This window comes from Peromyscus maniculatus, chromosome 11 (genome assembly GCF_049852395.1).
Source record: "Peromyscus maniculatus bairdii isolate BWxNUB_F1_BW_parent chromosome 11, HU_Pman_BW_mat_3.1, whole genome shotgun sequence".
Lineage (NCBI taxonomy): Eukaryota > Metazoa > Chordata > Mammalia > Rodentia > Cricetidae > Peromyscus > Peromyscus maniculatus.
Window position 1 is genome coordinate 89,322,182 of NC_134862.1, and position 13,921 is coordinate 89,336,102.

At 40.9% G+C, this 13,921-nt stretch overlaps 1 protein-coding gene across 3 annotated transcripts in view; it reads left to right on the forward strand.

Moving 5' to 3' along the window:
• Positions 1–13,921, forward strand: part of Lin9 (lin-9 DREAM MuvB core complex component) — a 52,262-nt gene that overhangs the window by 8,749 nt on the left and 29,592 nt on the right. For 2 of the 3 annotated variants that reach the window (XM_006974188.4, XM_042258721.2), the window contains exons 3-6: positions 1,044–1,138; positions 2,029–2,133; positions 10,583–10,716; positions 12,440–12,565. In XM_006974188.4, coding sequence (XP_006974250.1) covers positions 1,044–1,138; positions 2,029–2,133; positions 10,583–10,716; positions 12,440–12,565 — 460 coding nt within the window. The remainder of the gene's footprint in view (positions 1–1,043; positions 1,139–2,028; positions 2,134–10,582; positions 10,717–12,439; positions 12,566–13,921) is intronic. The other variant, XM_015992993.3, reaches the window with a different exon arrangement.

Sequence of the window (13,921 nt, forward strand, 5' to 3'; positions counted from 1 at the left end):
AGCTTGTCTCAAACAAAACAAACAGAATTAGAAGGTTTTTATTCTTTATTTTCCACTGTCCTACTTTTGGTTAGAATTTTATAAAAAACAATATGAAATTGTTCTTAATAGAGTAAAAGAATTATTAAAAACAAAGCTAAAACCAAATCCTGTATGTTTCATATAGAAATGTAATACTTTTAAGACGCATTGTTTTATCATATTGTTAAAAGAATAGACAGAAAACACAGGTGAGGTTTTTGGTATTGTTTTTTAATTTTGTTTTTAAAAATGTAATTGTATATGGCTGGAGAGATGGCTCAGTGATCAGGAGAACTGGCTGTTTTTCCAGAGGACCCCAGCTTAGCTCCTAGCACCTACATGAGAGCTCAGCAGTCGACTGTAATTCCAGTTCTGAAGGATCTGACGGCCGCCTTTGGCCTCTGCAGGCGCCAGGCATTCTTGTGGTGCATAGAAGTACAGGCAGGCAAAACACCATGCACATCAAAGAATAGGATTTTTAAAAAATGTATGTGTGAGTGTGTCTGTGAGTGTGGATGTGTGCTCCAGAGTGTTGAATGGAGGTCAGAGGACAACTTTCAGGAGTCAGTTGTCTCCTTCCACTGTGGGTTCTAGGGATCGAACTCAGACTCAGGTCGTCAGGTAGCTCTCTGCAAGTGCCTTTCCCCTAAGCGTCTCTCTGGCCTGAGATGTTTCTTTTGTTTCTAGTAAACCAAGATTATTACAGTCACATTGTAACTTTTTCACATTAATATATACTTCATGTAGTTAATTATTTTTCTTTTATTTTATTTGCATTGGTATTTTGCTTACTTGGAGGTCTGTGTGAGGGTGTCAGATCCCCTGGAACTGGAGTTACAGACAGTTGTGAGCTGCCATGTGGGTGTTGGGAATTGAACCCGGGTCTTCTGGAAGAGCAGCCAGTGCTCCATCTCTCCAGCCCCCCATATATTTACTACTACTACTGCTAAAGGGTAGTGTTCATGATAGAAAGTCCTTTGAACTAACCTTAAATTTTTATTAGTATTAATTATTCATTACAGAGGGAAGTTTATCTAACACATGGAATGAAAAGTACAGTTCTTTACAGAAAACGCCTGTTTGGAAAGGCAGGAATGCGGGCCCTGCTGTAGAAATGGTAAGGAGAGCTTTCCTGTAAGCTAGAGGAATTCTCACTGAATTGTATGGTTGTGGTCTATAAGTTCACATTGTACAAAAATATTTTTGCAAGTCCCCCCCCCCAACTATAGGTATTTTCATTTCAACCTGTCATAAGCAGTATCCGATTTGATTTAGATAAATTATTCTGTAACCAGATTATCTGGTCACCGTTAAGCATTTGTAGCACACACGCATGCATACACACATTTTATTTATTATCATCATTATTATATTTTTTTTTACAGACAGTCTGACTATGAGGCCCTGACTGACCCAGTACTCACTATGTAGACCAGATTGGCCTCAGACTCAAGAGAACTGCCTGCCTCTGCCCCTGGCTCCTGAATGCTGGGATAGTATTATATACTTTTGCTACTTAGGGGTTTTTAGTTCTAAAGGTAGTTATCAGTTATCTCATATGTATCATGGATTTTTATTTACAGTTAGAAATCTGATAAACTTTTGACACCAGATCTAGTGTGATACCAAAACCATTTAGGCATGTGCTTCTCAAGTGGTTTAATGCCCTTGTCTAACCCTCTGCAGCAGACATCATGTAATAGCAACTTAATATTAACCAACATAATTTGAGTTGGAATTCCAGAACATACTTTCCTGTCTTCACCATGCAAGGTTGCCAGTGTGCAACAGAGATGTGGGTTCTAGTTTTAGATTTATCATTATTGTAGAAATGTATATTTAAGTACTTTGCTAATTTAAGATGTTTATTTTAGCTTTGTATGCTTTGTGCTACTCATTTATAGTCCTATACTGCTGATAATCTATAGAGTTAGCTGTGTTTTCCAGATCTAATTTGCATTTGAAACAAAAACAAGAAGCATTCATTAAACTAAAATTTTATCATAGCCTTTCAGAAATTCAAAAAGAAGTCGACTCTTTTCTGATGAGGATGACAGACAAATAAATACAAAGTCACCTAAAAGAAACCAGAGAGTCGCAATGATTCCACAGGTATGTGTGTGTTGATGTTTGTTTCATGGGAAGGATGTGAATAATTGTGCAGTGTGATAAAGTTCGTATTTATCTGTTACATATTGAATAGCATTCTTTAAGTCAGTATTGCTTCTCAGCAATTATTTTTACTAACCTAGAAGAGTTAGTGTTTTATTGATTTACTTAAACTGGATGGGAAGCCAGTTGTGATTCTATAAACATGAAGACAGTGGACAGTGACTAAAATAGACTCAGTAATATGCATTCAGTTTTGAGTTTTCTACCACAATAAATGAGAGGGAAATGTCCAACTTTATTAAGAGAGATATGTTGAAGACTTTCCAGAAGAGGAAACAATGTATGAAATAGGATTTCCTTTCTGTATTTTTTATTTATTATTTTTGGGGAGGGGTGCTGTGGATCAAACCTAGGGTGTCTCATATGCTAGGCAAATACTCTTCCACTGAGTTATTTTATTTTGTTTTATTTATCCTGTTTTATTTTTGATGCTTAAAAAGTTCTGGCTGGTGAGATGCTCAGGGTAAAGACTCTTGCCACCAAGCCCGAGAACCTGAGTTCTGTCACTGGAGCTCAGCATGGCAGAAGAAGAGAGCCGACACCTGCAGGTTGTCCTCTGACCTCCATGTGCACAATGGCGCAGCGCACACACTCTCTCTCAAAAAGTAAACAAATGTAATCCAAAAAAATCTAAAGTCACGATGGGCATGTAATAAAGGAATGAGACTTAGCTAAGAAAATGTGACCTTTAGTAGTAATGTGGTTTTTCCCAGACCAGCTTTATAACTTCTGATATAACTCCTGTTATTCTCTCATTATTTCCCCTAAAGTGTTATAAAACAAGATTTCAATACAATGCTTAGAACTCAGCATTTAGCCTAGGCTGGCCTCAGCCTCAATCTTTTTTGCTTCAGACTCCCAAGTACTGGGATTACAGGAGTGTACCACTATGACCAACTTCTTTATGATGATTATAATGATAAAATATCTGTTTTATAGAATGAACAAAATGCATCTTGAACTTTTAAAACTTAAGGACAAATATACATAAGTACCTGATAAGCAAATAAAACATGATTTCATTGAAAGTAAAATGCAATGTGTTGGTTTGGTAGGTGTTAGACACATGTCAATTGGATTAAAAAAAAAAAAAAAGTTAAGGGGGCTCAGTGGTTAAGAGCACTGACTTCTTCCAGAGGACCGATTTCAATTCCCAGCACCCACATGGCAGCTCATACCTATCTGTAACTCCAAGATCTGAGCCTTCACACAGACATACATACAGGCAAAACATCAATGCACATAAAATGAAAATAGTTTGTTTAAAAAAATAGCTAAATATCAGTTGTTAGGCTTTGTTAAAGCTGTGTTACTGTAATGGTCTGGATGAGTCACAAATATTAACAAAAAGTTTGGTCTTTATGATGGAGCTGTCCTGACCCAGCTCTAACCATGCCTGCTTTCCAGGCACATCTTTTTAGGACTGATTTACATCTTTTCCACTTCTGAGCAATTAGAACAAAGAACACTGGACAAATAAAAGATGTGACATCCTTAAATATGTAGAAAGGTTTTATGCCCAAGTTTTCTTCCTTAGTGCTAACAGCCTTAGTGTATCATTGTCATTTATGTGATAAAGCTTATCTCGTTCCCTTTCTAGTCATTGCCTCTAAATCTTCATCTTGTCTGTCTGGTTTTGTTGTTTGGGGCGGGGTGGGGGGTGGGGGGCGTGCCTTTTGTTTTTCTGGTGCTGAGGACTGAACCCAGCAGGGCTTTGTATTCCTAGGCAAGTGCTCTATCACCAAGCTTAGTTTGTCTATGTGTTTACTTAAAGAACACAGTCCACAGCTGAAAAAGTATTAAGATCCAACATTTATTGAGTATTTACTATGTATCAGGTGCTGTCCTAAGCGTTTCATGTGTATGACTTAGATGTAATTTTTAACCTTCATGAAATAGATACAATTATATTACTCCCCATTTTACAGATGAAGGAACAGATATGGAGAAGTTAAATTATCTTGCTCAAAGTCACAGAGCTAGTAAGTACGGCTGACATTTAAATGGTAGGCAGCCTGTCTCCAGTGTCTTGCTTTCTTGAAAAAAGCAGCTTTATTGAGACATAATTTATTTATCTAATTAGCATGTACATTTTAAAAGGCTGGGGGCACAGCTCAGTGGTGGGGCTCTTGCATAGTCTTTTCAAGGCCCTGGGTTGGATCCCCAGCATTATAACAACATAAAACAAAAGTATATACTTCAGTGTTTTGTAATATTTTGTAGTTATATATATGTTCATCACCACAAATTTAGAAGGTTTTTTATTGCTCCTAATTTTGGAATAAACCCTTAGAGGTATAATTGATACAACATAAATATTTACATATAAAATTTAGAACATGCAGCTGGGCAGTGGTGGCACACGCTTTTAATCCTAGCACTTGGGAGGCAGAGGCAAGCAGATCTCTGTGAGTTCAAGACCAGCCTGGTCTACAATGCGAGTTCCAGGCCAGCCTGGACTGTTACACAGAGAAACCCTGTGGAGGGCGGGGAGGAGAAATTGGAACATGCTATATAATCTGTAGGTAAGATTTGTAATAATTTATATTTCCATTAACAGTCTGAATATATTTTTCTCACACTCAAAGAGATTTGTTTTTTTAGATTTATTTTATGTATATGAGCATTCTATCTGCATGGATGCCTTCATGGTAGAAAAGGGCATCAGATCCCACTATAGATGGTTGTGAGCCACCATGTGGTTGTGGGAATTGCAGTCAGGACCTCAGGACAACAGCCAGCGCTCTTGACTTCTGAGCCACCTCTCCAGCCCAAGATCCACCCCCCAAAGAAACAGCAGTTTGTAGTTGGACTTTCTTTTGTGGGACCATCAGCTCCCCAATAATGACATGGAGACTTATTATTAATCATGAAAGCTTGGCCTTTAGCTTAGACTTATTCCCAACTAGCTCTTAAAACGTAAATTAACCTGTTTCTATTCATCTGTGTTCTGCCACATGGCTTTTTAACCTCTCTTCCACTCTGTCATGTCTCGCTGTCATCTTGTGCACTCATATTCTTCTCCAGTTCTCCTCTCTCCCCTGGAAGTCCTGCCCATTCTCTCCTGCCTAAGTATTGGCATTTAGCTCTTTATTAAACCAACCAGAAGGCACCTTGCACACAGTGTGGTCTAATGTCTCACAACAGCAGTTTTTATGATTATTCTTAGGCCAGTGAGATGGCTCAGCAGGTAAATAGTCCAAGTTCAGTCCTTGGATCCCACAGTGGAAAGAGAACCTGACTACTGAGAATGGCCCTCTGGCTTCCATGAACATGCTGTGGCACACGTGCCCACGCTGACATACACAGTGAACATGCTGCGGCACATGTGCCCACGCTGACACACACAATGAACATGCTGCGGCACATGTGCCCACGCTGACATACACAGTGAACATGCTGTGGCACACGTGCCCACGCTGACATACACTGTAGGCATGTGCACAATACAAATGAGTAAATAGCCTTTAAAACATTTTTACATTTGCATTAAAAAATTAATTTTCTCAGGTTAGTATGCTTACATATGCCTGTAATCCCAACACTAGGGAGGCCACAGTAGGAAGTTTGCCACAGGTTCAAGGCCAGCCAGGGCTTTAGAGGTAGATTATTTTCTCCCTCTCTCTCTTAAAAAAAAAAAAAGTTGCGGGGTGGTGGTGGCTCACGCCTTTAATCCCAGCACTCGGGAGGCAGGAGGATCTCTGAGTTCGAGGCCAGCCTGGGTTACCAAGTGAGTTCCAGGAAAAGGCGCAAAGCTACACAAAGAAACCCTGTCTCGAAAAACCAAAAAAAAAGTTAACTTTCTACAGTATTTTATCTTAAATTCTAGAACATAAGAGGATACTAATGAAAAAACTAGTGAAATCCAAAGTCTCTGAGAACCGGTACTGTATTGATTTTGACAAGTACATCTTGGATACCTAAGATGAACTCATCAGGGAAAGCTGGATGAAGAGCATTTGCATTCTTTACTATCTTTGCAACTAGTCTATGGATACATACTTTTTCTAAAATAGAGAGTTTATAGTAGTGCGGTGGCACATGTCTTTAATCTCAACACCTGGGGAGGAGAGGCAAATAGATCTCTGTGGGTTCAAGACCAGCCTCATCTACATAGCAATTTTTAGGTTAGCCATAGTTACATTGAGACTCTCTCTCTCTCTCTCTCTCTCTCTCTCTCTCTCTCTCTCTCTCTCTCTCTCTCTCTCATACACACACACACACACACACACACACACACGCACGCACGCGCACACGCACATGCACACACACATGCACACACACACACACACACACACACACACACACACAGAATTTATAATGAAAAATCTATTTTCACCTTAACTCACTAGTCTACTTTTCTCATCCAGTTAGGGAGACACTATGATTTGTTTGATCATCCTTTTAAAATAGACTTAAAACTTGACATGTGAGATGGCCGAGGAGGTAAGACACCTACTGCCAAGTCTGCCTCCTTGAGTTCAATCCTTAGGACTGATGTAGTGGAGCCAGCTCCCTCAAGGGGACTTCTGAGGGGACTTCTGAGCTCTACACATGTGCCCTTCCCACACATGATAAGTGATTAAGTATAATTTTAAAAGTTAAGAAAATTAACAAATTTATATATTTCATGCCTGCTACCCAAGGACTTGGGAGGCACAGGCAGAAAGATTGCCTTAAGATCAGGGCCAGCCTGATCTCTATACACCAGTTCTAGGCCGCCTGGGACCACATAGCAAGATCCTGTCTCAGAAACAATTCAAAACAGAACTTTAAATGTGTTTATAGAAATAGATAATTTATTAGTGTGGGCTTTTTTCTTTTTACAAGTTTGTGTGTGTTGCTGGGCAGTGGTGGTGCATGCCTTTAATCTCAGCACTTGAGAGGCAGAGGCAGATGAATCTGTCAGGCCAGCCTGGGCTACAGAGTGAGATCCAGGACAGGCTCCAAAAGCTATACATAGAAACACTGTCTTGAAAAACCAAAAAAAGAAGGAAGAAAGAGAGAGAGAGAGAGAGAGAGAGAGAGAGAGAGAGAGAGAGAGAGAGAGAGAGAGAGAGAAAGTAAGTTTGTGTGTGTGGTGTGCTATTGTTACTGGCTAATTAATTTGCTGTGTGTAGTGGTGTGTGCCTTTATTCCTAGGACTCAGGTTGCAGACGGAGGTGGACCTCTTGAGTTCGAGGCCAGTCTTGTCTACATAGTGAGTGCCAGGACAGCCAGAGCTACTTAAATTCCCTTATGTTTATGGTTTTCTCTCTGTGTCTTGTGTGTGTATGTGTGTGTGTTGATCAGAGAACAGTTTGTACACATGGGTTCCCTCCTTCCACCATGTGGGTCCTAGGGATTGAACTCAGGTTGTAAGGCTTGGCAACAGGTTCCTTTACCCAGTGAGCCATCTTGCTAGTTCTTTTCTTTTCAAATAAAGGATACTTAAAGACTCAAATTGGGGGGCACGGTGAGGAGATGGCTCAGTGGGTAAAGCATGAGGACCTCAGTTCAGATCCTCAGCACCTACATAAAAGCCTGGGTATGGCAATGTGTACCTGACCAGCCAGTCTAGCCAGTCATGGTTCCGAGTTCAGTGAGAGACCCTGCCTGAACAACAGAAGAACCTGACATCCATCTCCGTGCACACAAGCATGGGTGCTGGCATATACATACAAAGCCTGTGAATTTTACCCTCAGTACTACATTAACTGTGGTTTAACTTTTAGTGGTTTTGTTTCCCTAGTCATTCATTTGTCCTTTCTTTCTATTCTGTTAAGAGTTGGGGGGGGGTAGGGGGGTGCTGGTCCTCCTGCTGACCAACTCAGCTACCACCAAGGACCAGATCCAGGGTTGAGTTGGTCCACCCCGATATCTATTCCGTCAGTGAATTCTGGAGCACAGGAAGGGGGTGGCCCTGTAGAACCAGAGCCACAAGATCTCCATAACTCTGGGCAACAGCAGGACACCTGAGAGGAGTCTTGGCAAGGGTCCAGTGTTGACGGTGTGACAGAAGCCAGAGCCCTTGAGCCAGACCAACGGCTGGTTGCACTCATTGCCATGAACATTTGCATGGAGAGCTGTTTGGACAAAAGGTGTACCGTGTGACGCACTGCAGCTTCCATTGCCACTAAGGTGAATGAATATGTGATGGAGATGCGGGAACGATGAAGAGCAGAGCGGCGCATGCTCAGGACTGGAGACTCGACAGCTGTGATGGGTAGGAGAGAAGCTGCGGCTGACGGAGGAACAGGTTGTCACCCAGTAGGGTTGACAGGATGGTGTGCAGCAGCCTGGAGCTTGGGCGGACTCGGCCACTGAACAAGCTGCCCCGCTGCATAACTGCCTGGCTCTGAACAGTTACAGGATGTCTAAGGTGAAGAATGGTCCATTTACTGGATTGGACCTCCTCAAAAGACCTCCATGGTCCGTACTTCTCCCAGGGGCCATGCTGGTCCATGACCCGTGTTTCAGCAGGAGGCTGTGTTGACATCCATGGGCTGTGCTCCACCAGAGACCAAGCAGAGGTCCTTGGCATGTGCGGATGCTGAAGACTGCATGGATATTCCTGATCCGTGCTGTTGCTAGAAACCATGTAGAAGCCCAGCATCCATGCTCCCACTGACTGTCAAGGGCAAGGAAGGAACTCTTGCAGTGGCGTCGATGATAGCACACACACAGTGGAGAAAGAAGAACACAGGAGACAACCCCTGTCTCCAGCCAACCCCCCACCCCCAAAAAGAAATTAACAGCCTAAAAAGGAAGCCATTAAAAAGAACTCTTAAAATTTGTGATAGGGAGCCAATCAGTGGTGGCACAGACTTTTAATCCTTGCACTCGGGAAGCAAAGGCAAGTGCATCTCTGTGAGTTCAAGGCCAGCCTGGTCTACAGATTGAGTTCCAGGACTGCTCGGGGTGTCAGAGAGAAACCCTGTCTCAAAAATAAATAAATATTACAATAGAGATGCTGAGGTGTGGCTCTGCACAATTGCTGCCTTCTAGCTGGGGTGCAGGAGGCCTCGGCTTTCCTTAGGGGCTAGCCACTGGGGGTGTGACCATGCTCCAGTGAGTATGTGGACAACACAAAATGAACTGGTGTTTTCTTTCCTTTTTTCCTCTTCTTTTTCTTTGGGGGCAGGGCTCAAAAGGGATGGAGAACAGACATGGGAAATGAGCTTGTTGGGGTATAGGATGTGAAATTCTCAAATAATCAATAAAAATATTAATATTGGGGGAAAAAGAGTTGTAGTGGTTTGTGGTTTTTTTTTTTTGTTTTTTGTTTTTGTTATTTCTGGTAGGCAGGGTATCACTATGTAACTGTGGCTGCCCTGGAACTCACTATGTTGAGAAGTCTGGCCTTGACTCATGCACCTCACCTGACTTTGTTTTGTTCTTAATGGTTATTGTTCTGACTTCTTGCCATCAGCAGAGGCAATCACATGACTTTCCTTGCTGTTCTGGTCATCATGGAGTTATGTTAATAGTCTCCTGGGGGCTGGAGAGATGGCTCAGAGGTTAAGAGCACTGACTGCTCTTCCAGAGGTCCTGAGTTCAATTCCCAGCAACCACATGATGGCTCACAACCATCTGTAACAAGATCTGATGCCCTCTTCTGGCCTGCAGTCATACATGCTGTATACATAATAAATAAATAAATCTTTAAAAAAAAAATAAGGCCGGGCGGTGGTGGCGCACGCCTTTAATCCCAGCACTCGGGAGGCAGAGCCAGGTGGATCTCTGTGAGTTCAAGGCTAGCCTGGGCTACCAAGTGAGTTCCAGGAAAGGCACAAAGCTACACAGAGAAACCCTGTCTCGAAAAAACAAAAAAAAAAAAAAATAATAAAAAAATAAAAAAAAATAAAAATAGATAGTCTCCCAACTCTGGCCCTTTTTGGCTTTCCTACTATGACTTCTGCTGTGTTGTGTTTGACTCTTTCTTTTCTTCCTTCCTTCCTTCCTTCCTTCCTTCCTTCCTTTCTTTCTTTCTTTCACTTGCGTCTGTTTTTCCTCATAACTAAACTGCAATTATATTATAGTTCAAATACAGTAGAGGCAAGTATTTCACTTCCTTCTCAGAATGTAAAACTTGCGGCTTTAACTTTTTTAAGTGTGTGTGTGTGTGTTTGTACACAACTTGTGAGAATCAGTTCTTTCCTTCCACCACCTGCTGACCCATGAGCTCAGGTCACCAGGCTTAGCAGCAAGTGTCTTAACCTGGTGAGCCTCGTTGCCAGACTGAGGTTTTAACTTTGCTATCAGGAGGTTTGATTGTTAACAGATTCCATGTTGAATATTATTGGATCTTTTTGAGTACTTAAATATGCTCTGTCTTTTTATAAATGCATTCAGTATTGCAAATGTTTATTTAATGAAGCTATAATTCAATCTTTTTTTTTTAATGTAGAAATTTACAGCAACAATGTCAACACCAGATAAGAAAGCATCACAGAAGATTGGTTTTCGATTACGGAACCTACTCAAGCTTCCCAAAGCACACAAATGGTGCATATATGAGTGGTTCTATTCAAATATAGACAAGTATGTATCATTGCTCATATCATTAATGTTGCTTGAACTAAAAATTCCCAGTTATAAGCTATCACCTCTTCTGCAAGTCTACTTTGCTCTTTTAAAAAAATATATTTTTATTTACTATGTATATGTATGCGTGCCTGCATGACTTTATGTACTTCATATGTGTATAGGTGCCCACAGAAGTCAGAGGATGTAGGATCCCCTAGAACTGGAGTAATAGGCAGTTGTGAGCGGCCATGTGTGGGAACTGAACCTAGGCCCTCTGCAAGAGCAGTACACGCTCTGAACTGCTGAGCCAGCCTCTAGCCACAGCACCCCACTACCCCTATTTCCTTCCTTTAAATCTTTTGTTGTTTTAGGGATAAGGACAAGGTCTTGGGTTGTTCAGGCTTGTCTTGAACTCTCAGGTTCAAGTCTTTTTTGTTTTGTTTTTTTAAAGCTCTGGCTGGCCTGGGAGAGCAGGCTGGAGATCTGCCCGCCTCCCATCATCCTCTTCCTCAGTCTCCCAAGTAGCTGACACGGGTGTATGCCACCATACCCAATGTAGAGTCCATTCCTCTATTCCTTATTCCAGTTTAATTAATTTCTATTTTTATTACAGTTTTTCTCTCCTTTTCCTGCCCCTGTAAGAAGTTACACATTTTGTGAGTTTTAAATAAAAGCATAATTTCCATATTATAACTAGCAATTACTATAGAATGAAGATACCCTAAATCAAAGCACCACTATTTGCAGCAAATGATATTTGTTTTATAAATCTGGAGAAATAGACAAATCATTTGTAGGAGAGTTATCTTTTCATTTACAGCTAGTATTTAGGCACTTTATACAGGAATTTTGAATAGCACCTGGAGATCGGCTGAAATCCAGTTACTACACAATAGGCTTATTGAAGAGCATCTCTGATTCTAATCTCTTTCCTGTGCCTGGTATTGGCAGTTGCTTGGTTGGCTATTGATCTGTACTTCCCTTCTATCCTCCAAAACCAGTGGGTTGCTCAGAAGCTTGTGAAGTTCATGGATATTCACATTTATGTGTTATTGTTAAAACTGGACCTTTCATTTCTCAAACTCATGAGTAGAATTTTTTGATAGTTTTAGAATTTCTTGGTGTCTTGGTATGATTATTTTGGGAGTCACCAAAACCACCTCAACCCCCTAGAGTGCTCCAGTGTTCTAAGACTTGGTTAATCCCAAGGAGGAGAGGACTCCTAGGTGATGGCTTTTCCTTTGGGGGCAAAGATACTTTGTAGCTAATATTGTTTGTCTTTATCGGATGTAATGCCAGAGCCAGAGGATAGTCCCAGATGGAGATCTGAGCTTTCCATGGTCGTCTGGAGTCTCCCATCTAGACTGCTTTCCTGGGTGACTTAACATTTTAGATATTTTATCTACCAAGTACCCTTTTCAGCCCTTGGAATTCCACCTGCACGATTTAGAAGCAGAAGTTTGGTGCATTGTGACTGGTGTGACTGTGTATTTGGTTTCGGAGGCAGGGTGTCCTGTTATCCGGGTTTTTTCTCAGACTCGCTTAGTCACTCTGTAGCCACAAATAGTGATCTGGCTGAGGCTGGCCTTGCGCTTCTGATTCTCCTGCCTCCTCTGCCCAAGTGCGGGAATTACAGGTGTGGACCACTGTACCCAACTTTGAAAGATGTATTTTAGATTTGATGAGAAAGTAGCACATTAAGTATTAACCAATGGAATAAAATCGTTCTGTTTTATAGGCCACTTTTTGAAGGAGATAATGACTTCTGTGTATGCCTAAAGGAATCTTTTCCTAATTTGAAAACAAGAAAATTAACAAGAGTAGAATGGGGAAAAATCAGGCGACTAATGGGAAAACCACGGAGGTAAAAATAACTTTTCTGTTTAAAGTTAATAAATAGTTGATAGTATCATTACTACTTTGACTCTTTTTTCTTTTTCTTCTTCTTCTTTTTTTTTTTTCTCTTTTTGAGACAGTTCTCACTATGTATCTCTGGCTTGCCTGGAACTCACTATACAGACTAGACTAGCCTTTGAACATACAAAGATCCACCTGCTGTTGCCTCCCAAGTGCTGGGATTGAAAACATACTCAACCACATGCAGTACCTTAACTCTTTAAAGCTTCAAATGACTAGTACCAAAACATAACTTTTCAGAATAATTGACTCAATGTTAAATATATCATATTATTGAACTGTAACATGTGTAAGCTTTGTACACTTAGAATAAAATACACAATTTCATTTTTTCCGATCACAGATTTTTACCATATTACTGTTATAAAGGTTTCTTTTTTTTTTCTTTTTGAAGATTTATTTATTATGTATACACTGTTCTGCCTGCATGCGTGCCTGCACACCAGAAGAGGGCACCAGATCTCATTACAGATGGTTGTGAGCCACCATGTGGTTGCTGGGAATTGAACTCAGGACCTCTGGAAGAGCAGCCAGTGCTCTTAACCACTGAGCCATCTCTCCAGCCTCAAGATTTCTTATTTTAATGTGTATTTTTATTTTTTCTCTCTAGTCCCAATGTTACTGTATTAAATTACCTCTTTCCTTTGTGTCTGTTCCCTCTATTTTATCTATCCATCCAGCCATCCATCTTTCCATCTATTCATCCATCCATCCATCTTTCTGCAGAAAGATATCTTTCTGTATCCCACCCTGGCCTCAGACTCAAACTGGTGTGTATAAGCAAAGGTGACCTTAGACTTCTCATCCTCCTGCCTCTGCCTTCCAAGTGTTGGGATTAGAGGTGTGAAATATTATGCCCAGTTTTGTTAATTCAAGAATTTGTACATGCTGGTCAGGCCCTGTACTAATCGAGCTGTGTTCCCAGTCCACCCCCAAAATACTGTTTACTTGTCCTGGAAAATATTTAAGGAAGCTATAAGGTCTTATGCATATTTTTCACATGTATTAACTTTGTGTCTGTGTACCCACCACACAAGGATGCTATGGTACACTTGTGAAGGTTGGGATAATATGTGGGAGTTGGTTTCAGTTATCTTCTACCATGTAGACCCTGGGGATGAAACTCAAGTGGTCAGACTTGATGGCAAACTCCTTTATTGGCTGAGCCATCTCATCTCATATATTTTTTTATTCTTTGAGAATTTCATACATGTATATAACATGAAGTCTTTGTACATAAAAGTTTGTAAGGTTTTTTTTTCCTTAAGGAAGTCAAATTATAGTACAACTTAGTAATACAGTA